Below are 25,871 nucleotides of genomic sequence, written 5' to 3' on the forward strand. Positions count from 1 at the left end.
TGCTACGTCCCAAACTTCTGTCAAGGTTCTAAGAAATACAAGTGGGTTTTTTAGCATCTTAAAACACCCTCAGTATATTTTGTTTTCAGATGTAAACAAAGTTTCATGGTGGTAACCTGTTCTAGATTGACTCACAATATGTTTGCAGATAAAAGTTTCCTCAGCTAGGTCTCTCATGATTTCCTCAAGTCCACTGAATTTGCAGTTTGAATTCACGCGCCTTTTACATGAATATATTCACAAATTACATTTAATGATTGTATTACAAACTGAAGCCACGGTTCAGCCAGCACCTAATTGATATAAAAAGACTCAAATCACAGGAAGACGATGCGTGGGAAAAAAGTAAAGAACTATATATAGTTCCATTGGGGGGGGGAAATCACAATTCAGTCTATTGAAGAGAAGGTGGAAGTAAGTCCACGTGATACAAAATGTTATCCCTCCCTGGTACCTCCCTAAAGTAACACAAATACTCCTGTGTACAACTGAAAACTGAAGTCTGGAGGATTCTCATTACAGAATACAAAAATGAGAAAATAAAGAAAAAGAAACTATCGTTTCCAACAATCTATTTTGCAGAACTTTATTAATCTAGAGTTCCATAGTCTTTTGTACTGTCGCTTTTGCATTGTGAAAAGGAGATTTTTTTTTTTACATTCTTTTTTTTACTAGGCTTTATTTCAAACAGTACATATATTCAATGTCAATATAAATGTGCAGGAGATGAATTCTGGGATTTATATTTTTATGTGGTAATAATGCAATTCTGGTTCCTGTCTATGTCCATATTAAATTCCTTAAGGGGGGCACCTGTGACTATCACTGTCTTGTCTGAAACCGCTAGAACCTCTATACCCCAATCATCTGTTGTGCTGTTGACTGTTAGAGAATATATCAAGATAATCCCTCGTTATCCTTCCTCTTCTGTCTAACCCAAGAAGTACAAAAACTACGTGATATCCCTGCAAAATACTGAAATTCAGTAGGGGCCCACATACTCAGGCTACTAACAGATAAAATCAGTGACTGAGACTCTTACATACGCACATCTCCTTGCCTTTATAGCCCATCTACCTGTGATGCCACCCCAGATCATTTACCTAAGCAGTACTCGAGATCTAACTTGATAAAAAAAAGATACAAGCCAATGGACATCATTCAGACACATCAGCCATTCTGCAGCTGCACAGTAATATTCGTACTGGGAGATTAAAGTTACTTCAGGGAATGTAGGCAGGAAATACTTTATTTCAAAAGCTGCCCAGCGTAGGTGTTTTTATGAATGCATTGTCTCAAGAAAAACATTTCTGCAATATGCAGAAGTGGCTGGACATATTATATTAAAATCATCAAAAGCACAGGTTACCAGACCTAAGATTCAAGAGAAAGTTATTCCTAACGTGGACTTTTCTAAAATGGTGATCATTACACTAATTTTCCACTGTTTTTCAAAAGTCAAACACAAGGAATACTACAATATCAGAGGTTGATAGCTTGCAAAATAAGTGCCACTACGAAAGTATTCTGTTTTGCTTGTTGGCAGTCCTGTCTATTGGTGTCAAAAAGGTGCATTTCACATGCCTGGATTTTAAACAGACCCATGAAGGATAGAATATCTTTGCTGCTTTCTGTACTTTTGAAGATCTTGCCGCTACTGCCTTACTGTCCCTTAAATAACGGCAGTATTATAGATGATGTAAAAGAACACAATCCATACATGGGCCAACAGTTTCAAACTCCTCGCAGCAGCTGCTAATCTACTTTAAAGTGACAGAACATGACCATGATGAAATCTGTCACGCAGACAGAATCCCAGGGGCCTGGCCTTTCTGGTACCAGCTTCTCAGATCCCACTGATTCTTGTGGCACCCTCAGTAATCTCAAGCAATAAGGTAATGCTGACAGTCGTTTCTTTACAAGCAACATTTTTTCCAAATTCCCTTTGTGAATGTGAGGATTCTTGAGAAAGCTCACTCATTTCTTGACAGGGACACTTACTCATTTTTTCCTCTCCCTGTCCCAGCCTATAGGACCAGCATTGCTCACTGTCCAACAGACGACAAAGAATTTGCCCTAGGAGTTAACTACAAAGATTTAATCCTTGAAACATGGTCCCCGCTAAAAATACTGTATTTCTCATGGTATCATCAAAGAAATCTGTGTTAGCTTCCCACTCCTTGGCTTTTTCCCCCCTTTTAAAAGAATTATGTCTTACGTTCTTTGCGTATCTGGCAAACCTGCAGTTTTCTCACGGTGACCTGTCTCATTCCAGATTCAGAATGCCCTGTTAGGTGAAACTAGTTCACAATGCAAGTAAATGGGCTGAAGTTTGAATCATGTTCTTTGCTCACAAGAGCAATCATCTGTTCTTTAGCAATCCCAACAGCAGCACAATGCTACCTCAGTCATATTCATGCAGACTTACCTTTTCAGAGACTAAACCAGCCTGGAGAATATTCACTCTCCCCCCTTCAACTCTCTCTTCCTCCATAGCCCGGCCACAAACTAAGCAGAGGACTGGGTACAAAAACTAGAGGCAAAAACTAGAGTTCTGCTCTGTTGCAGAACTGAACAGGTTCTTCTGAAGTGGAGAAACTGTACTTGCGCACTGACTCTGAAACTTGCTGTGAAATATTGACACTCTCCAGTATTCGCTACAGTTTGTCTCCCCTTTAATTTCTATGTGCTCTATTATTCCCTTACAATCCTTCAGGATTTCTTTAAAAGCATTGTCCTGTCTTTGCAAAGCTTTATATATGTACCTTTTCACATGATTCTCAACCCTGAGTAAAATCTCAACTTTTAACTATTCATAGACTTTGTGAAATCCAAAATTCTGCATTTCTTTGCAAGCCACTACTCTTACATTAGGGAATGGGCAAACCTAATTTTATCAGTCACAGTAATGGTGCCTAGTAATGGTGATACTAAGAACAGTGGTCTTCCCGCCAATCTAATGATCTCTATCCTACTTAGGCTAGATGTCTTATTTTTTCTACACAAAAGTGAAAAAAGGAACAGTGAAGATTGTACCTCCACCTGCCCAAACATCCTTCTCTTAAAAAAACAGATTAATACCACCACGATCATAAAGTGAAGTCACAGTATGTGATGTGTCTCTGTGTGTGTGTATACTGGGTATTACAGTTGTAAGGAGCTATGCCATGTAGGAAAAACAAATTAGTGATAATATGCAGAGGGATGTTAGAGGAATTTTATAGTGCCGCTGGAGTCAAAATGGCTGAAACATTGAACAGAAGTAAATGAGAAGAAAGATAGCATCAAAGAAATATACAGTGTGTTGAATACTGAAAAGACTCGTACCAGCTAATTTTTGTATTAATCTGGAAATGTGGTGTCTCTAACAGTCCGATACCCTGAGAAAAGAGAGACTGATGTGTTTTCATACAGAGCAACCAACCTCCACCAGCCAACATTTCAGTGGTGCTGCTAATACTTCTCTACGCTGAGTGGATGCTGTCAGTAAAAGGGACCCTTACTGCCGTCATCTTCCTTAGCTAGCTCTGTCCAGGGCTACCTGATTAGCTCCTACACCACTTAGATCAGAGCTCCTTCCTCTCAACCTGCTCTCTCTTCCACACTTGCATGCATTCGTTTTCCGTAACGCATTTTCCAAGGCCAACTTTAGATGGAAAAGTATTGGACTTGACTTTTCTTAAACAACATGAACAATTCCCTTCTCTTTACTTATTTCTCCAGATCTCTGGAGTGTCTACGGTTAAATGAGACCCAATCTATTTCTGGAACTTTTAAGTTCCGTCTGCTTAATACACAGGCTTCCTCAAGCTGATCATGGATAACTAACTGCATAGCTCTCCTCTCCACCCCTGCTGATAAAATGCATTAAAAACAGTGATGAGTACACCAAGCACTTCCCCAAGATCATCTGTGAGCTAATATGGCCACACTTTTCTGCTCAGACTCTCCTCTCCAAAGGAGAGGCAAGAAGTTGCCCTCACTGGAGCCTTTAGCAAGGCATGCTCTAGACAGGCACTTTCTTGTTAGGACAGACTTGCACTCTGTACTTAAGACCAGCAGGACACAGGCTGGCTCAGAGCTAAAATAGCTGTGCTTGAGCTAAGGCTGAAATCCCTTCTGAGTACACAGCATTTTCAGATTGTGGCTGGCAATTTTTTCATCAGATTAGAGGAAGCAAGTGCAAGCCTGAACAGATGGATCAATTTTTTAACATTAGCCAGCGCAGTCTTGGCTAAGATATCCTTACACTACTGTGGTCACATATTTCAGGGACATAGATCACTGAGTATGGCTGTCTTCTACGTAACCATGGTACCATTTTCATTTGCAAAAAGCTGCTATAGCGAACTGCTGGATGTTGTCCAATGAATGAGAAAGTAGGGTTTAAAAATAAGAAGCCCCCTAGAAGATCAACCCTATGAAGGTCTAGAAACTGTCCATGCCCAGAAGTGTGGATGACAGACACTTTCTTGAGCATGGGCTTTGCACACAACACTAAAATGGAGAAATCACTCATTTCCCTTCTGCATAGTCAGTAAGTACATTTCATAGTACTGAAATGTAACTATTTAATTTTCTTACACTACTTTTAATACTAAGAGCCCCACAAAAGTGCCAATTATTGAAAGTAATTTCTTCATACTTCATTGTACAGAGTCCCACACCCAAATAACAGTATGAAAATAAACACAAAGACTGATATTAAAAATGCCTAGGCAACGACATTACATCAGATCTGCAATGAAATCTGCAATCAAAGAGAGCAAGGGAATAACTGCCCCAAAAGCTCAGAATGGATTTGTATGTATTACCAGAATTCAGAACTTAAGATGCTTTCTTCACTTGTTATGCCTCTTTCTGTAACAAGAGTAATGGTTTTCTAATGACAGAGACAGGAGAAAATTGGCTGTGATTTTCTAATGTAAAGTATATTTGTGATAGTGTTGTATGTATTTGGGACATCACTGCCAACAGCACCAAGCAAAAAGCTGACTATAAAGTCGTTAACATAGATGTAAGTGAGGAGGAATAAGGAATTTCATTCTTCAGTTACACATTTCAGTTCTCTTTGGAGATTCTGCAGTTTCTCCAGTGCCTGTCTTCGATGCAGCACCCTCTCACATCATTACTGCCTTTTTTTCCCAACCTGCCTGTCAATATGTCATGCAAGAGGGAGCTAGATAAAATCATTACCTGAAAAAGGTGAGCTTTGGATGCTTATATGGGTCAAACAAATGTGCACTGAAACTCAGGGAGACATACAAAGGGTTGCTAAAAGGAAAATTTGCTCACTGGAGCATATTTCAGTACATTTAAAACGCATATGCCTTTCCTGTGATCCAAATCCAGTTCCTTAGTTTTTCCCTACAATTTAATTAGGAGCTGTCTATGCTAGTGAGCGCTGCAACTTTTTTCAATTAGAGTGTGTTGCTTAGAGAGCTCTTAATGATCATACCTTTGCATGTTTCTTCTTTAAGGCATTCAGCTCTTTCTGCTGTTTCTTTAAATGCTTTATATAAGCCTACAAAAAGAGAAGTTGAATCAATTTTTCTGTGGTCATATTGACTTAAACCAGATAAAATCCTGGCTACTTAAAACAAGTAATTAGGAACACATCTTGGAAAGCTTGTGTCCATATTTACCTTCATTTGCTTTAAATCTTCTATCTTCACTTGAGGAATAAGGTCTATACCTAGGAAGGTATTGATACAGTTTAGCTAAAACTTCATACATACTAGTATCTCTCATACTTTTAAATTTGCGTTTTACCACAGAAACCTACGTTTAAGTTAGTAATTAATTAATGTTTTTCACCACATAAAAAATAATCGCAGGTTAATGAGAAAATTATTCATCAAGATATAGCTAAGATACAGTTAATTTCCTTTTCAAATGCACTGCTCAGTCAATTGCCTTGTGAAAAAAGAACTGAATCAATGAGTGTATTTTAATCTCTTACTTTCTGGACTGAAGTGTCAAAACACAGCGATCTAAGAATTGAAAAAGCTCCTTTTCTGAAAACACAGCAAACCTTTTATGTACATTAAAATTGAACCACGCAAACGTCAGAATTTTGGTCCATAGCTGGAGATTGCTCTGGCACCACTCGTTTCAGAGGGAAGCTTCTTGGGTAAGGTTCTATATGACTACATAAAAGGTTAACTGAGGTTCGGTATACTTCTCCTCAATTTAAAACACAAAAATCATAGGAGTGAAAATTTACCTGCAGCCTGTATGTCAATGGAGGTAAAATGTGCATTTTGGTTAATACCAGGCTATGAGAAAAGGAGCAACAGTACACTCCAAGACTAAAGGAGAGTTAAAAATGGAGGAGAAACAAAATCGTAAGTGAAAATTCTAATGAAAATTCAATACAATAAGCAAATCTATCATACAAGATAACAGTACTATTTAGATGAATTAAAATATATTTTGATCATCTTAACTGCAATGCAAACAAAAACCAATCTCATTTCATGTTTATGCTTTAATAAATGTTTTGTGACATATTACGGGTTTTTTTAAACTACTAAGCACATCCTACATGTAACCACCAATAAAAATGTCAATACAATGCCATGCGAGTTGTAATACGTAGTTTTTTCCCGAGTTTTTAAACAAAAATGTTCCACTGTACATAAATACACTGCAAATGTATTTAGTTAACTGCTCTGAATAGTGTCTGTGGACGGTAAGATTCCCCCTGCCTTGAAAAGGACTTTCTGCCTTTTAAGGTGAATTTAACTGGAAAATATTCAGATGCCGTAAAAGAAAAAAAAAAGGGGGAGGGAAGGCAGGCAATCTCCTTAGGGCACATAAATTTTTTGTTTTCTTAGAAGCATAAGATTCTGCTCAATTATATGGTTTTAACATTAGTCTAGTAAATGAGACTGGAACAAATTTATGCACAGATGGAGGCTGAGGTTTTCAAAAACACAAATCACTTAACTATTACTGAAAGTCAGAGAATAAAAAACCCCAACATTCTTGTGCATTTGAAAGCCTTCCCCAAACATCCTATCTTGCTGGATACGTAATTTCTAATAGCAAGGTGAGTTGTATATTGTAACAATGGTAGAATTATTAGATCTTAACAGATCAGAGAGATAAGTAATACAAAATAAGGATCATCACATGGGATATAAAAATGAACAGCTCTATTTTAACATGCGAGAATATCTATAAAAAAGGTTGCAGACAAGAATGCGTAAGTACTGAAATCTCAGTTTAAGACCAGGGCTGCATCAGGCATGCTGTGTCCTAAACAAACTTCCTCAGGATTTTATTTTAAAACGCAGACTCATTTACTTTGTTCACCAGGTCTGACTCCACGGCAACCAGGAATTAGTTACCAATGTCAGCAAATTTCATGCTTAATTAATGCACAATAAAACTAATACTTGTGCATCTTGGTGATGATACGAGAGATATGAAAACACCTCACTGCATAAAATAACCTGGGTTTTACACCAGGGAAGAACTTTGAAAGAGTTCAGGTGCCAGAGACAACCTGTTTTATTGCCAGAAGTGACTCCAGAGAAATGGCATCTTGTTTCTCAAGAGATCCTTTCACATGTGTGTATTCAGCCATATCTGCTTAAGTTTAAGAACAAGAGCAGTCAGTGCGCCTTTTCACTCCTATCAATCCCTTTGGGCCAAGGTAGGTGAAAGAGAGAGAACCAGATTCTAATTTTTGTGGCCCATTAACAGAAATATTTATTGTGTTTCATTCAGCTGTACAAATTTGTTTGCTCACTTAATCTTCATTACCTGTGACGATATGTGAGAAAAATAATCCCATTTGACTCTATGATTTTGTAGAGTGAACAGTGAATAGCGAGGAAAAAGTACTTGTTCACTTATAAATGAGCACATTTAATATGGATATTTTTTACAATAAACATGCCATTTCCATAATCACTATTCAGAGTAAAACCACACATTGAAAACATTTCTAATTGTTGGGAAATCTCTACAGAATCCAATGAATTCTAAATACCTTTAATTACTTAAATCTGCAACTCTGCCAAGGGATTTGTGGAGGGAGAAAAAAAAGCAGAAGAGCTTCTGTGGAGTACACCAGAAAATAGTAATTCCTATTGGCATTCCTCCAGTAGATCTTTAGTAAACTACTCCTAAAGTCATGCAGGTTACTACTATTGACAGTAGGTATACAGCTACACAAAGAGGTCACTTAGTAAAATAAAGCTGTATTGGCTTTATACAGCCATTTTAGTAATACATAAAATTTATTTGTAATTAGACAAAGACCACTCTCAATGGCAAAAGAAGTTACCTTCTAAAATGCTAAGAATGAATAGAATTGCAAAACTAAAATGGAGTAATGAGTACTACTCTGTGACTTTCTGAATCGCTTCAGAACTGAGGGAGTGGCACGTGATTTTTGTCTACCTTTCTTAGTGTCAGTCCCAGATCCAAAGCCTGCGGTGGTACTCGGTCGAAGTTCAGAGCTACTCTGAGGCGTTACGTTGGCTTTGGCATTATTGGCTTTTCCTTTTCTATCATTCTTTGAAGTGTCATTTGGTACATCGGCTATATCACTCTGAAAGAAACATTCACATCATAATAAATTAATTGTTGTTTTACCTGTAGTATAAAAGTTGGGGTATGGGAAATTTCTGAACTTGCTTATTTAATAAAGAAAATTGCAACATACTTTCAAACAACACTATACTCAGTAAAGTATTTGTAATCTATTTTAAATGGCTATCTACTAAAATATGGCTCCTTTCCCATTTCTTAAAATTTCTACTTCTAAGGGATGTGCTAGTATGTGCTAGTATGCGTGAAAAGTCAGTTAGTGAATGGTATTTCAGTACATGTTAACTAACATAAGCCAATGTATTTCAGAGGAGGACAAAGCAGCTTATATTTGAAAATGAGAGATGATAGGGTAACATGCATCAATTGGAGAAGGACTGTCTTATTTCAAAAAAAGAACACAGCATGAACATAAATGGGCTGTGTTTGTCATTAAGTTCTACTTACAGTTTCGATACCCATAGCTCTCATTTGGTCTGCTCTTTTTTCTGTGATAGACAAAAATTTCTTTGGATCTGATAAAGCATCCACAATATCTGCAAGAAAAAAAAAAATCAGCTTTTTATGATCTTCAGAGGCATTTGGAAATTAATCTTTTACAATATCTTTATTCTACCCCTGTTGTTAATGAGCCATGGCTTGCAACAATAGTCCAACTTTCCATAGTGAACTTGGCAGGACTGAAAATCATCATCACAGTGCTTGAACACACTAGGAACATGAATCAGTTTATAATGCACCAAGGGAGTGGTATTAATCAGGTACTTTATTTAGGAAAAACACACTGACTCCATCAGACTGAAATTACCCTAACTTATTCCCAGTTGATGACACTAGAATTTGAGACCAGAATGGGATCTCCTGAGCCACAAAGCACTAACAACTTTGTTCCTTGGTTATTCGAGGGGGTGCTGACTGACTTGGGACTGCAGGGAATTGTAGAAAATGCTGTTATATTTCCTAGCTAAATAGCAGTTTCAGATGGGTGGTTAAAGCAATCAGGGAAATCTGTTCTCAATCACCTCTGTGATGCTCCATGTCTGGAACATGACAGGCTGTGAAATGGCTTTTCTATGAACCATAATGACCAATATTTGAATCTTGCACATGACACAGTACAACTAGTGGTATGATAGCATTACCCAGCACCGGACACCATACAGATTATTGAATCTGTCTTCCATATGCAGTGATAAATGTGCAAGCATAGGTTTACATGAAGACACATGAATCTTTACCTGCATATTGAATAATCCCTTTCCATGCTTAATTTCAACAGGTAAAGAATTCACAAATGGCAAAGGAGGATCTCCACGGCAAGAAATGATTTTACAAACTAAACTGATTCAGCACCTACAATAATAATGCATTCAGAGACCACAGTAGTGACCTGTTTTGATGACCCCTCTGAAACTTTACCTTCAGTATTATGGAGAAAAGGGTCACTGGTCTCAGTTAATAAGCCTTCCTTGTCAGAGCAGTAACTTAAGAAAGGAAGTTTGAACGCTGCAGCCCGACTGACTCATCATTCACTACAAAATATTGTCATTTAATTAACTCAGGTTTTTTGTCACCACCGTTAGGAGGACCATGGACAGCGCTTCACTTGCAAGGAAGCTGTTTCTTTGCAGAATGCTGCAAAGCCCTATTTTTGGCTGCTTATGAGTAAAAGATAAATGCTTTTGTACCCTTACATTCTAGATGGTCTCACTAGCATAATAGGCCATTATTTCTGCAATGACAGTTCTGACACTCACGGCCTTCATCATCATTTGAATTTTGTCCACATTTCATGTCATCTCTTCAGCCATTTTCCAAGTTAGCTTACAATGATGCAAGACGGAGAAGCTGTTCCACTGACCAGGTCTGTAAAAATATCCAACCCATCAAAAGCTTTGGGAAGAAACTTGCTATCCCTTTTATGCAAACTAGGGGCTGGACTACATCAAATCCCTTCCAACCTAAGTTATTCTATGAAATGTTCCTCTGAAGTCACCGGATGCATTTCTCAAGCAAAAAAAGCACACACAGGGCTCCCACATTCCAACAAAAGTTGTATTAAATATATAGCATTACCCTCGACAGCTCTGTTTAACTACACAAATAGATTGTCTCCATTAACTGTTGTGACCCAACGACATCTTCTGAAACTTACTTCATATACACGAAAACCATGCAGAATTTATTTTCAGCCATAACAATGGCCTTGTAGCTCTGCACTGACTGTTTCCCCTTTCCCTAACTTAGTAAGCATGACTTTTTGTCCTCGGCATGCACTCTTCAATGAAAATCCAGGACTACCCTGCTAACATGATGCGTCATTTGAAAATGGAACCTGGTTATCACGAGCTTCAAGGTAAAAATGACTAACATGTTTGGGAAAGTGAGACCTTTGTAAATTGTATTACTAACCATACAAGCACCTCACCAAAGGCTCAGCATTTCTACAAGGGGGATGTGACTCATCACTGCTTCTCACATTGTCATTTGTCCTCTGCTTACGTTTTTCTTTCTCCCTAATGAGGTAAGGTGGGGGTGGGGAATAGCATTTTGTAGAAGAATCACATTTAAATGTAAAACTAGGAAAATTACTGTAAGAGTACATTACAGAGGACTCTAACCACTAACCTAAGTAGCCATGCTTACTTACATACAGACTTCTATTATAGAAGCTTCTCTTTGGAGAACGCTACTTCATTTGCATTCACTTGTGCCAGTATTGTGTTTTATTGGGAACAGAGTAGCTGATGCAAATAAACCACAAGAAATTACTAAGTTATATGAAAAATAAAATTATGCATCTTTTAAAGCCTACAATGCATTACCCATTCTAGTTATTATTCAGTGCAAGTTTTAAAATCTTACTCATACAGGTTAAAAAAAAGAAATAAAAAAGAAAGTAGGCAGCTATTGAATTGAGCTATACTTTCCTACAGGTTTGCTAAAACCACCATGGAGATCCTAATGATAGCTCATAAAATAATGAGAGGTTCACTGCAGATGATAAGTAATTAAAAAACACATGCCAACAGAATACTAATGATTCCACCCGAGTGTCAAAAGTTATTTCCCAGTTGTTCATCATGCTGTCGTTCTGTATCGATGAGAAAAATACATGAGAGTTATCACAGAATCATAGAATGGTTTGGGTTGGAAGGGACCTTAAAGATCCTTTAGTTCCAATCCCACTGCCATGGGGTTTACATGCCCTTGTAAAAAGTCCCTCTCCAGCTTTCTTGTAGGCCCCCTTCAGGTACTGGAAGGCTGCTAGAAGGTCTCTCTGGAGCCTTCTGTTCTCCAGGCTGAACAACCCCAACTCTCTCAGCCTGTCTTTACAGGAGAGGTGCTCCAGCCCTCTGATCATCAAAACTATCCGGGAAGGGAGAGAAGAACTAATAATTGAACTCATTTAGTTCATGTTAATATGGAGTCTGTTTCTCCCAACACTGACAGTAAGCTATGACAACCAGTTCTCACAATCTAGTAGCATTTTACTGTAATGATACTGTTACTTAGGGGTAGTAATGTTTTTCTACATCCACACCTCTACCAGATAAACCATCTGTAAAAATGCTGACAATGCAGTAGATCAACCAGTACTGAAGTGCACACAATTTGCAAATTTTAAACTGGTGTTCAAATTCTCTTTGAAAAACAAGTCTTTCACTTCTGAATTTGTATAACGCAGTTTAAAAAATAAAAAATATTTTCTCCCTATGTGACCAGCGCACTCAGCAGCTTAAGCCATATCAAACCGCTAAGTTTAAATTCTACTCTTAGAAAAAGTGTGGTATCATTCAGAAAAACATCAATCCCAAATCAGAAGCATGTCCCTAGTTGAGAAAACATTTTAACTAAGTCATTTACTGTCAAAAGCTTAAAAATTCGGGAAAGAATTAAAGTACATGCTTAAATGTGTCCCTTAGATTCATGGTTCAATTACTGCCTCGAGAATCTCAAGCTTAAGCAGAAGCTTACGTTTGTCTTGAGATAAAGTCCCTGAAGTTAAATACTGTAGATGAAACATGCTGCATAAAGGCATGGTAGTGCTCCAAGACCTGTGGCAAAACTCCAGCTGACTTGCCAGCAACCAGGATTTCACATATGACCACCACAAACTCTTCTGTAAATGCTTAACTTTTCCCATGAAATTTGTTACTGAAGTCTACACCTGTTCATTTTTTTTTCAAAGCCTGGATAAATACCAGCAAACATAGACTTGAAGATACACTATCTAATGTTAGGTAAGTCTTCCCTTTCTCCAGTTTGTACTATGGAAAGGACACTCAGAGAAGTGGCAGTAATTCTTTGCATAGACAGCAGGTCTCTGTGCAAAGAGCAAAACATCATTTTTATCAATAACGTTTCACGAATCAACTCTAAGGTGAACTTCATTTTGCTGCAGAGTCAGAGCACTCACATTTAGCGCAATTTCTTATTTTACAGTTTTAAATGGTTTACATATTGTCTAATGTACAAGCGAATTTCCTCTGCAGTGAAGAAAACATTTCCAGGAGGTATACCCCCAGGGTGAACTTACACATTACACTGATTTAAGTGGTGTAATGATTATTCTCAGCTGTTTGTTCCTATCCACATATGGCAATTTGCCACCACTCAGTATAAATGACCATGGCCTTGCCAACCTGATCATGGAAATGGCTTACATTAAAAACAAATTCCCTGAAAACCCAAAAATAACTAAAACACACCAAAACTATGTAAAATTGGGAGAGAAAAACACAAAAAGGTTTGGGATGCTAAATTCTTTCACACTTTTAACAATATGCCAATATACTCAAGAATACAAAAGTAATTTTGTTTGAAAAAACACATGTCTAGATTCTGCGTCAATTGTTCATACCTATAGGCCAAGCAATATAGCTAAAATACATGATAACTTTACAAATATTTGTCAGAAAAAATGTAGTTAAAAAAAAATCAAAAGAAGAATCTTCCTAAAATGTCAACAGAGAAAATCAAATTGAGCTAACTCTAGTATTAACTTATTTTCCATATTATTTTGTCATTTAACAGATACATGTCATTATCATTAACACCGAGGCAGGCACTTGGTCTGAAAACTGATTTCTTAACTGAATACACAGGGTTTCCAAGGAGTTAAAACACTAAATCTTTCCAATCCTCCAGCATTGCGTGTCTGCTTCCGGCTGGCATACCGACACTGCAGTACTTCAGCACTTCCACACCAACACTCAAGATCTACAGCACACTGAGATACAGGTTCATCTCACCTCCAAAACCGTCAGGCACATATGTTTTAAGCACAATGTTGCAGAAAACCGTTGGAAGAGAGAGTGGTTTGTTGCCCTCATTCCGAAGGGAAATGTGTCTGTAACCTGCTTGCAGACCATCCAGAGGCAGGATCCTCTGACCAATCAACTTATTATTGTCATCATATACTGCTATTCTCAGGACAGCAAGATCAGGGAGAATAACCTGGAAAGCCATAAAATGAAGAAATTCAATGACTATAATACAGTAGCACCCTTCCCACCTCCCATGTTTGAACCATTCACTTTGTATGCCAGAAACAGACTATCACCACTGTAAGATAATGTCATTCCCTGCCAACTGCACACTTTGAGCTAAATCTTTCCTAGAAAAGCTTTTTTTTCACCCTAAATAATGGGTAGATTTCAGAATATGCAAATCCAGCAGCTTACAGTTACACTAGCTAAATATTTTGCATACTTATTTTTCATTACTGAAGACTGGTGACATTGGTAAGAAGGCAATGGGAAATGACAGATACAGTGGCAATCAAAGGGTAGGTAGTGCTGAATCAGGAGGAACTATGACAGAAAGATAGGATTTGGGATGTATCCAAAAGGGCAGTGAAGAACAGAAAGAGTGCAAGCACAAGCTGATGGGGATGTATGCTGAACTACGGGTTCTGCAAAGGGGAGAAGCAGACAGAGGAGGGCAGGACAGGGTGACAGACCTGCTGAAATGGCACGCTGCCAGCAGAAGTGGGTGTGCTGTACTCACGACATGAGGGGTACAAGGTATGCATGGTAGGCAGGGATGCTGCCAGCTATCTGCATCTGTCAGCCCCCATCTGGACCGATCAGAACAGTAATAAAAAAATCCCCTGCCTTCCCTGGAACAAGGGTGCTGCCTCTGTGCACGAAGCAGTGAGGAACAGGCAGCCTAACCGAGAGGTGCAGCCTCTCTGCCAGCTCAGAAAGGTCTTCCCACTCCTCCTCTACCTGGCTTTATTCATCAATGCTTACAGGACAAAAGGAAAGACCTACGTAAAACTGCATCTACCATCTCCCTTAGACTTCCCCCCTGCCGCTTTCACTTTCAGTCATAGGGGACAAAAAGTATGCTTTTGGTCTCTGAACCCACCAGAGTTGTTCACAGATATGCTGCTCTACTTGATTATAACTTAGCACTCCCAGCATAGGTTACCCACCAGCACTCACCCCATCCTCCACATTACACAACAGAGTGACAACACATAACTTGGTTAGAATGACTGAAGCTTTACTTTAATTAAAATAAAAACAAGAAAACATGACAGAATAACAAACACATTACCTGAGAGCAACTGTGTAGGATTAAACATCAGCTTGAGGAGAACACTGTAACCCAAATAGGGCAGGTAAAATCTCTCCTCTACAGGCCACAGATCAGCACATCTTTCGTTACATGATGGGCTCAGATACAGATTTGCTAGGGAGCCGGACTGGGGACTAAGTTGTTTATCATTCCCTCTCCATTCATTTGTTCTATGGTATCATGGTAGGCACTTTCACCCTCATGACATTTTAGCACTGTGCACCCCATGCCTTCATTTCCTCCAACTAGAGGAATTGTTCCTGCTGTGTTTATGCCACTCATCTGCTTGGTCATCAATGTATGTCTTGATTACAATGCTAAGACTGATATGATAAGGGCCTGAGATGAAGAAAAATAATCTCTTGGCTGACTTACAGTATGAGTTATTCAAGAGAATGTGCGACCATGTAATTGTTCATTGCTGAGTAGAGCAGAAAGTCCGAGGAATACTGGCATCAGCCACTGTACCCATGCCACGATACACAGGTACCCTTTTAGACTGAAGCTGTGTGCACCCTGTAGTTTATGGGCCTTTTGATTTAAGAAATCAGAAAGCAGCAGATGCTGGCCATATGGCCAGCAAGCCATGGGCAGCATGATTGCCTGTCATTGTACCTAAGCATCTTCCCTGTGCCTCCTCATATACAGAGAAAAGCACTTGAAATCACATTCATTCCAGAACATATTTGAGTCCAGAAAAATCTCCTGCTTTAACCACATTTCTATTAAAAACTGGTTATACTGTTAAGAAAGCAGATTATGTGTGTAATATACCCAAGTGTGAAGTGTTATCACCACTCAGCAAAGTCTGTCACTTTGGAATAAAAGAGCAACAATTTTGCATGACAACAAAACAGGTGTAAGCAAAACAGACATTATCAAAGACGGCACTGCTAACACATGTAGTCTGGATGAAACTCCAGCCGACAGAAAAAAAAAAATATATATGTGTATCATATATATAAAGACTGAGAGATAAAAACTGAACACGGATGACTGGTCTCTCTTTAAATCCCCCATACCAAGAAAAAAAGGTTTGTTTTTCTTTTGTTATTGAAGAAAAAAAAAAAAAGAAAAAAGGTACATGATGCATGTGGACTACTGAAGGAGGGAGCTGGCAACACGTCTGAGGAACACAGCACCCTTCCAACTTTTCCATGTAATAACATTGACCTTAGCTTTGGATGCAGCATCTCACCTGCCCTCTGGGCTGAAGGAACAGTGCAAGATAGCAGCCACTGCCAGGGCAGGGAAGAAGAAATCTCCAAGGAATGATGGTGTCCACCAGCGGGGGCTCATTCTGAGCAGACTGCATACCTTGAACACAGGCATGGCCACGGAGGAGGTAGCTACCTCCAAGTGGGAGGAGGAAGCAAAGGGGAGGGAAAAGCCAAACAGAAACAAACAAAAAAAATCATGTGACAGCTACAGAGGTTATTCATTAGAAAAATAAAACAAAGCAAAATTAAAAAAAAGAAAACAAACAACCTCTTGAAAGCTTATTTCAGCTTTAGATTGTTTACTGTAGTAAACAGGAACCCTACAAACCCTTTTTCATGGGAGCAGTACTTATTCATGTGAGCAGTCAGGCTGAAGCAGGGGGGGGGTGGCTCAAGTGAGCAGGATGCTCATGTGCAAAAGGGCTGGCAACCACAAACTGTGCTTTCCAAATATCCTACCTTTCGAAATACAAATGATTCTTCATTGTAAACAGGGTTCAGACCATTGTTCATCACCATGCGTGTTCGAAATTCTTTACGTATCGTGTCCGTCGGTAAACCATACATATCCACTTCTACATACGTACCGATTTTTTTGTCTGATAAGAACTGACCAGATATTACCTGGAACATAATAACAGAGCAGTAAGGAAAAGCAGTACAAAGTACACAGCATTTTATGAATATTGGAAATATTGGTATTTTTTTATTGACAGCAGTCTGAAAAATGCTTTATACAGAACAGATATATTTATTCCATCGTATGAAAATGGTATACTTAGTGCTAAAATTGCACTTCTTTAGAAAAGCTTTTGTGATAAGAGCTTAAATATATCCTTAATTTGAAATGATTGCACTCATTGTGCTATGATATTAACAGTTGTAAGTCAGTCAGCCCAATTAGCCAATGTCTCAGAGATGCGTTCACTATATTACTGAAAAACACTGAATGAAACAACCAGACTGGGCACTGCTATTCCGCAACTTTAAACTTTCTGTTCAGAAGCATTATTATATGTCATCTATTATACGTCTTGACTACAAAGAGATGAAAGGAAGCTATTGCTCTGCTTTCACTTCGGTAAAGGTTATAAACTAATCGCATGTCAGTCTAACTCCGTATTATGTGTCTGGGAAGTGTAGGATGCTTAAAAAGCAAACAAACAAAAAACCCACACGACTCCTCTATATTGTTATGTATATGAAGGTTTGTTGCAATTTTACTCCAAGTCAAGATTAATCTAGCCACAGCAGGTGATTACTCCAGGGAAAATTTTTATTCCATCAAGATGATCTACTACTAACGTTTTCATTACTATGATCAAGGAGAGAAGGAAAAAACTGAAACACAATTTCACAGACGTAAGCTCATTTCGAGTCCGTTTCTTTTCATGATCTAACATTCTCCCAGGGAACACTCTGGATAACAAATCTGAAAAGTTATGTGGCTGAGGGGTACCATCAGTGGCTTCGGTCCACTCAACTCCTTTATAACAGAATTTATACAGAATTTTATACTAGTTTTAGTCACACAAGAAGAGCAAGCGGCAAAATACGTGATCTAAGAACTATCTCTAGTGATACTTGGAACTTATGTTCTCACCACCAGATCCCACTTCCTTCTTGGAGGGATTGTACTGTCATTAACATTAAAGAAAAACAACATTAATAAAAAGTTTTTGTTTTTCTGGAGGTGCAAATGAAACTTAGTTAAGTGTCTAGAATGCACAATGAACCCTTGGTTGGAGAGAGTTTGAAATTTCCATGCTGCACATAGAAAGTGATAACTGGAAGCTTAAGTCTTGTGTTAAGCTGCACATAGGGTATTTAAGCAAAAAGAGTAGAGTGTCAAGTCACAAAACAAGTTTTACAATTGTCAGTCTCCTTCCAAAACGTGATACCTAACCATGCTTTAGAACTACAACAAAAGTTTTATGGACTTTGTTACTCATAGATAACTCCAAAGTAAGGACCTCCATCACGTGAACCATTTTTCTCTACTTACTTTGAAAATATCCTGTCCCTGTGTGCCCATATTCCTCCTTGTTCTATGGTGACAAGTGGTGTTTGTATAATTTCACGCTGTCCACAGAAATGAACTTCACTTAATTTATTCATTTGTGTGGGCTGATGTAATTCAAAAAGAGCATGAGGGGGTTTAAAATTTAGTGATAATGTGTAATAACAAACCACTTCTAATTCTACCATGTTCCACTCAGATCAAGTAAACATAGAAGTCTTAGGCAGCAATAAAAAAAACCACTGGAAACAATTTGATGAAATCCACACAATCCAAACACATTTTCTGTAGATATCCTATTTCTGTTGACATTTAAATGTCATTTGGGATGCGATAAGATGACAGAAGTTTGTCTATTGCTATTTTACCTGTACAGAACATGTTGCAGCAATTACACCATCTACAGGAGTTTCAGAGAAAGGGTCAAATGTTCGATCTGGTCGTCGCATGAAATCTGGTTTAAGTAGATACCTTATTTCAAAAGAAAAAGAAGAATAAAATTATTCTTGTGTGGAAATTAAAATTGTATTAAATACAAATAAAATGGATGCTCTAGTTTTAAACAATAAACTCTCCTACAGCACTGTAAAATACAGACTATCGTTCTAACTGCAAGTGTAAAAAAGTAAAAGGAAATATTACCATTGTCTAGAATACAGATAAATGTTAATCCTAATTTTGAATTACCAGCTACTGAGAGATGAAATCAACCCTGGATTTCAAGATGAAAATAAATGTAATGTAATCAAGGACATTTCAAAATATTTTAATAACACATTTTAAAAATACAGCGAGTTATCACATGATAAGAAGTAGATGCTCTCATCTGGTTTAATTCTTTAGGACTTTGGAAAAATACAGAGGGCTTATTCAATTTTATTTTCTTAAATGAAGCAGTTCTATAGATTCAAGACCCATACAATAAATTTCAGCTTGAAGCTAATTTTTTCATCTCGGTTATAAAACCTTGGGGGAAACAGCTGATAACGTCAGTACTGACAGATTGTTAATTATAGTAGCATGAAAGGTACTACCATAATAACACTTACAATACATCCCTGAGGACTATATACTGGATCAACATATCAATGAAGCCAATACGTGCTCTGATGAATCAAAACCCAAGGATTCTGCCATCAAAATGAAATAGCAGTTGATCACAGAAATGCTGTGCTACACATGACAGGGGTTCTCTTCCACTGGTGGAAGAAAACGTGTAACTGGAGTCATCTGGCTAATTCTGCAGCCCTGACAGAAAACAGCTGCTAGAAGATTATTTTTTATCCACCCTTAGTCCCTCCAGTGAATTACTGGTACACAATGTTATAAAGGCCTAGACAGAATTCAGAAATAATTAAAAAATGCTGGAAAAATTCCAATGGAAAGAATGTCAATGTTTTCTCCCATTTTTTATAACATGGCTTCTCTTTAGGTAAGTAATATTCCTAATTTTTCTTACATAATAAATGTGTGTGATTTCGTAATAATTTATGAATTTAAAGTAGGTTATGGGCAGAAGGGAACTATCAGAAGCATCCTTAGCCTCTGTTTCCGGCCTGCTGAAATAAAAAATGCTGAAACTAGAGTGACTTGATCTTGTTTCACCAACATGAAAACTGTAAATCAGAGGAAAAAAAAAAAGAGTACAGACAGAAAGAAATGTAATTTTTTATTTTCATTGCCCTGTGTGTTTTCCGTGACTGAAACAGCACCACATTTATAATGCATATCAAAATATTACCACTATATTACCATGTATTACCACTGTATTACTGTAATACCAGAAGACTGACGTAAGAATCGAGTAATTTAGTTGATAATGATGCCTGTCCTTTGGAGCATTTGGCAACAGTGAGTATGTGCTCTTTTACTAGGCTTGTGGGTCAAACAAGAAAGGAATCATACTCTGCCATAAAAAAAGCTTTGTTTTTCTTCTATTTTTGTTATTCTGACTGAAATGACCAGAGACTGCACCTTCGTCAAAGCCAACAGCCTCTAGCTGAAGAGTTCACAACTGAAATAAAGGCATGGAGTGGCAAAGTACTATGTTGCCCATTCTGCAGACGAAGAATTTTACCAAGCTTCATCTACTCAGATTTTCTTTTTGAATAAGATTTGCATTAGTAAGAGTTGTTTCTTCCCAGGATGAGTTTACAGATTTTAACATGTTTCTGGACTGTCATTTCCTATAATCCATTAAACTTCTCCTTTCTCTCCATGTTAATGATCACCCTATCCTATTAAGGTATAAACTCAACATTTGAGAAAAATATGTCAACATCACTTGAGCGTCCTTTTGCATGCAAAAGTCATGAGCAGTAACTTAGAGAGATGAAACACTTCAGTATTCTCTGTGAAACCTGTTCTCCAACTAAAGTACACAGATTAAAAAAATGTTCCCTGTGTATTAAGACTCAACCTGTCCAAGTACATTTGGCAATTCTGTGAACTGTGCAATGAATCTCCATTCTGCAGCATATCTTCAAAGAATGATTGAGAACAGAAGCTGAAGATGTATTTAAATAACTGTGTATGGTATTCATGATCTTCTTCATAATTTGCACACAAAGCCTCTTCTATCTCATCTTCAAAAACTGGGCATAATTAAAACGCATATTCATCAGAATACCTCCTTGCAGGAGATAATTCTCCCTGAATTCTGCTAATTTCGACTCTTCCCCTAGCATCCCATTTTTCTTTTGTAACACATAATAGTGACAAAATTTTATTAAAACCATAGTAAAGGATTCTGATACACAGTGACAACAGTTTAAATCATATCACTCACCCACATGATCCATTATATTCAAATTTTCCTTGATTCAACTGCATTGCTAAATCTGTCAAGAGAGCAAAAAATTACTATCTTTCCTTCTGAATAAAGCAGATCCTGAACAATCCTTTTTAGAAAAGAAAATAAGACTGTTTGTCCAGAATAATCAGTTTAAATGAAAATTAAATTTAATGCATATAAAACACAAACACCTAAGAAATAAAAGGAAGCAACAGAAGCAAAACTTCAGATTTCTTCACAGTAGTAGCAGCTTTATCAACCAGCTGAAGTCTACGCTGTGCTTAGAAAACAGTCTCTCCCTGAATTCAAACACACCCAGTAGGCAGAGAAGTATCAGACTGTGCTCATGTTAAGTGCCCGGGATGGGATTTCCATCATCTAACTTTCAGTATCTACAGTACAGATGTCTCCATTCCTCCTAGCGATCTAGAATAATTTTGAATAATGGAGGGATACAGGCACTTTTAAGAGTGCCATAATCTCATTCTAAGGCAGCCATAAAAAAATACACTAGATGAGACATCCTAGAAGCATGTATTTCTCTGCAACGACCATAGACAACTACCTCTGATGAAGCTGTCTGTATCCTAATGTCTTTAAGAAGGTGAAATGAATATCACACTGGTTTTCTATGGACTCAATTGAATAAAATACCACAAAAAGAAATTGCAGAGATCAGAGTAGCATTGTTTAGTTTCAACCCGTAAAGCATCTGAATTTTATTCAATGCATTATTATGGCACTTGTAGATAAAGACAGATAGCAAACACATAATAACTGCCTTCCCCTCCAACCCTCTCCCAAACTTTACAAAAAATGTAATGTTTTCCTTCAGGTTTCCAATTCCACTAGAATACAATATCCTTGTTCAGCGATAACACAAGTAATTCTCTTGCCCAACAGACTCTGTCTTCAAAAGGGACAAATTCTTTTCTATATGTTCTCCATTACACAAAATACAAGATTCTCATATGCTCACATCAGTTATTATTCACTTTCCTGGACAACCTTAACTTGTATTTCCTCAATTATTCTTCAGCTTGTCAGCAGTCGGATCATAGAAGACTAATACAGGAAAGTCGGTCACTTCCAATTATACAATTAACACTCTTATTTGGCAATATAAAGGGGTTGAGAATGACATGCAGTGGGCAGAGGCAGTGTTGGGAGAAGAGTGAAGCTTGCATATCTGCTCCAACCTCCAAATCATGTCCAGTGGAGTGCTTTTTACAAGCAGTGTATCCCAGTACAGCTTTCTCTTGCCTCCACAGCTAGTGAAATCAGTGCAAAGCTTTGCAGGACAGAACGCAGGGTATGATCATTAGGAGTGTCTGCAGTACCAAAGACACCGTTTGGGGAGGGGGGCGGGGGGGAAGGCACAAAAGCACTATCACAGCTAGAAAAAGAAAACTGAAAAACTGATCTGTTACATATATGACTGAAGACATTCCTAGATCAATTAAAAAAAAAACCACCCACAAAACAACAAAAAACCCTACCCTGTTAGTTATACTTACACCTTCATTGAACAGGAACAATCCATCTCCTCTCAGTTTATGCTGTGAAGAGGCATTTACGTTCCCTGGCATCCCTCTCTCAGCTGGCATCTCAGACCCTATCCTCTGATGCTGAACATGACTCTTTAACACTTCACAATAACTGGTCTAGAAATGCATTTGGCACACTCATTTCTTTTTACCATCTTAACTTGTACACTCCATCTTTACTTCGGAGATGTGCACCCAACTGTGCCAAAGCTGTGTTTTGTGAAAACAATGATTTCCCTGTAATTAATACTTTTTATTAATAAAACATTATCATTATGTGAGAAGCTACAGTACTCTCTCATTTTTCCAAGAAAGGGGACTGAATTTTCCTTCTATGTAGGGCTTTGTTATTGCTCCTTTTCTTACGCTTCCGTAACTCTATCCCACTGTATTATTTAGCCATATGTCTGTTTCCTCAAAAAATGCCAGAAGCAAATCCATGGCATCTGTTTGAGAGTTACTGCCCAAGCCATTCTTTAGGATTGAGGTTCACTGGTCGTTGCTGCCTACCTGGGGTCTGATAGTTCAGTGAGACCATCTGGCAGCCAGCGTTCCAGAAAATTTGAGGCATGTAATTACTGGAATCCACTCGGCCTCCCTTTGGGTATATCCGACTCATTTGTCGTTTATTATAACTGTATAATTCATCAAGGAAAATGAAATAAAACCATCATAGTTGCTGGCTAGGGTTAAACCACGACAGAAATGTATAGTCATATCCTGGTACCTTCAATATTTCTTACATTAATCTTACTATTTCTCATCCTATGAGCTACTTTGTCTTTTCCCTTTATAGACGTGGAACACTGTAAATCTAGAAAGGTACACTTCTTGTTTATTTGTAGCATTAGTAGAGAAGTGGTATGAGGAGGTGAAAGGATACTTCACAAACTCAATGGCATGAGTCTTCAAATAACCTAGTCCAACTGATTCATTGAAAGAGGACATATTATGATGAATGTTACGTTCTAGAAAGAAAAGACAAGACATTTTAAAACACTTCTGTAATGATGAATCAAAATTCAAAATCATGCAGCATACATAATAGCATGATATAGCAAATTCTTGTCTGTTTCCCCATTATCTGTCACTCATACAATCAAATTATACCGAAGAGAAATTTCATAATATTTCTGACTTGCTTTTTTCTTTCACTTCCTGGGAAATCAACAAAATTTTCATTTTTTGTTTAGGACAAAATTGTTATTCAGAGCCTGTGTTGTGTGGCTAGGTAAGGCAAAACAACATGATAAATGGTCTAGTGTGCAATATGAAAGCATCAGCTAACTGCTGACCACTGTGACAATCACGCTTGCCTTACTTTACAGAAAGATGAACTAAAAAAGGCAGTTTAGTTGGAAAGGCCTATAATCAACCTCAACAGCTTCATATTCTCCCAGTAATTTAGTGACTCCGTGTGGATGACCAGCGGAATAACATGCTAACTTTACATTCAAGGAAACAGAGATCTAAAAATATACTGATGATGGTCATTAACCTATAAAAGTCTTACACCATTTCTCAACTCAGGAAAGGTAGAGATTAAAAAACTACCTAGAATAAGCAGACAAATACTTTTATTTCATTCAACCTTTTATGTTACCTTCTGCTACATCGAAACCTTGAAATTTTACAGGTTGAGCATAGTTGACCATTGTTGATAAATATGGATGTATATTGGTTGTGGCACCTACATATTTGTAAGATGCCATCCACGCTTGTTCATCTTCAACAGTTACTAAACCCTGAAAACACATTAAAAAGAATAATCACTATTTGTGTGTGCAAACGCTATTGTTGGAATTTTCAAATGTGATACAAAATTATACCCAAATCTGCAGAAAGTTAAAGAAAGTGCAAATTAATACAAGAAAAGTGGAAATTTAATGTCATAAATTAAGATTTATTTTCTTACTGATATATGCACCAAACACTCTCAATGTTACAGGATGCATGCAAGAGGACTGATGATAGAAAAGCTCCTAAGCAGTGGGTAAATATTACATGATGTTAGTAGGATAACTTTGGGATAAAAGATAAATATTACAACAGACTGAACAATGGTGGGACATAGTGATCTATCTTTGTCAAATAAATTCCTAAGAATTGTAATTTAATATACATTTTCTCATAGCAACTGCAGTGGGGTAATGCATACTTGGTACGGAGCAGAACTTTCTCAACATCAAAACAACAATAGCTTCAGTTACTAATCTTTACTAATAAAAGCAGACCAAAATATAGGGATTACAACCTTCGTGGGACAAACAGATGTCACAAGACCAACAAGAGACAGAGTACCAAGCTCATATTCATGGCCACTTAAAATGATAAAAATCTGAATCCATCATTCATATAAATATGCACTATATTTATAACAGAATTTCAAAAGTTTTCTACAAGTATCTCATCTGCTAGAAACCCACAATAGGAAGCACTTGTCATGTGGATCTACCTGTCCAACTTTTTCCCTTCCCTAAACCAGTCTGAAACACATTCTTTTCACTGAAAGGAAAGAAAAAGAAAGATCTCTGTCAATCTAAGCAAACTCCGCAAGGCTTACTGTTCATGGCATTTTTCCCACAAACATTTTTGCTTGTTCTCCTACCAGTGAGCCAGTTACCAAAAAACCTAACCTACTGTAGTGAACACTGAATGGAGGAGAACTTTCTGACAAACACAAGTTGCATTCTGAAAATAACAAGCTGTACTGTAAGAATTTTTTAATATACTTAGTACTTCCTCGCAGAATTCTGTTCACTGTCTGGAAAGTTCATCTCTCTAGGTTATTTACACCTCCCCATCCCTCAAGAAAAGAAGCAGAACCCTCTTAGAAAACAACATAGACTGAAACAAAGTGTGGTTAGGAACAGGAGCAGCTTTAATGAGAGAAGAGAAGGAAGAAGAGTAGAAGGAGGTGGGAAGAGTCTTACAGAAGGGATTCCTGAGAGAAGATAAATGCAGAAGTCCCAAGGAAAAGCAAAAGGAGGAAAAAAAGAGAGGAAAACAAAGTGCAGTCAGGGTAAGGGAAGAGGAAAAAAAAAAGCAGGGATGATACGTCTCAACACCATTCAAAGAACTCGTTTCCCAGTGCATCACATTTGAGACTGAGATCAGACACTTCTAAGGAGGCAAAA

At 37.7% G+C, this 25,871-nt stretch overlaps 1 protein-coding gene across 2 annotated transcripts in view; it reads right to left on the reverse strand.

Moving 5' to 3' along the window:
- The window catches only part of PLCB4 (phospholipase C beta 4), a 209,215-nt gene that overhangs the window by 25,046 nt on the left and 158,298 nt on the right, over positions 1 to 25,871 (reverse strand). For both annotated transcript variants that reach the window (XM_075147727.1, XM_075147728.1), the window contains 11 exons: positions 24,338 to 24,479; positions 23,618 to 23,702; positions 23,245 to 23,369; positions 21,182 to 21,233; positions 18,762 to 18,864; positions 16,833 to 16,997; positions 13,821 to 14,025; positions 9,013 to 9,101; positions 8,416 to 8,566; positions 5,646 to 5,695; positions 5,459 to 5,524 (listed from right to left, as the gene is read on the reverse strand). In XM_075147727.1, coding sequence (XP_075003828.1) covers positions 5,459 to 5,524; positions 5,646 to 5,695; positions 8,416 to 8,566; positions 9,013 to 9,101; positions 13,821 to 14,025; positions 16,833 to 16,997; positions 18,762 to 18,864; positions 21,182 to 21,233; positions 23,245 to 23,369; positions 23,618 to 23,702; positions 24,338 to 24,479 — 1,233 coding nt within the window. The remainder of the gene's footprint in view (positions 1 to 5,458; positions 5,525 to 5,645; positions 5,696 to 8,415; positions 8,567 to 9,012; positions 9,102 to 13,820; positions 14,026 to 16,832; positions 16,998 to 18,761; positions 18,865 to 21,181; positions 21,234 to 23,244; positions 23,370 to 23,617; positions 23,703 to 24,337; positions 24,480 to 25,871) is intronic.

This window comes from Calonectris borealis, chromosome 3 (genome assembly GCF_964195595.1).
Source record: "Calonectris borealis chromosome 3, bCalBor7.hap1.2, whole genome shotgun sequence".
NCBI lineage: Eukaryota > Metazoa > Chordata > Aves > Procellariiformes > Procellariidae > Calonectris > Calonectris borealis.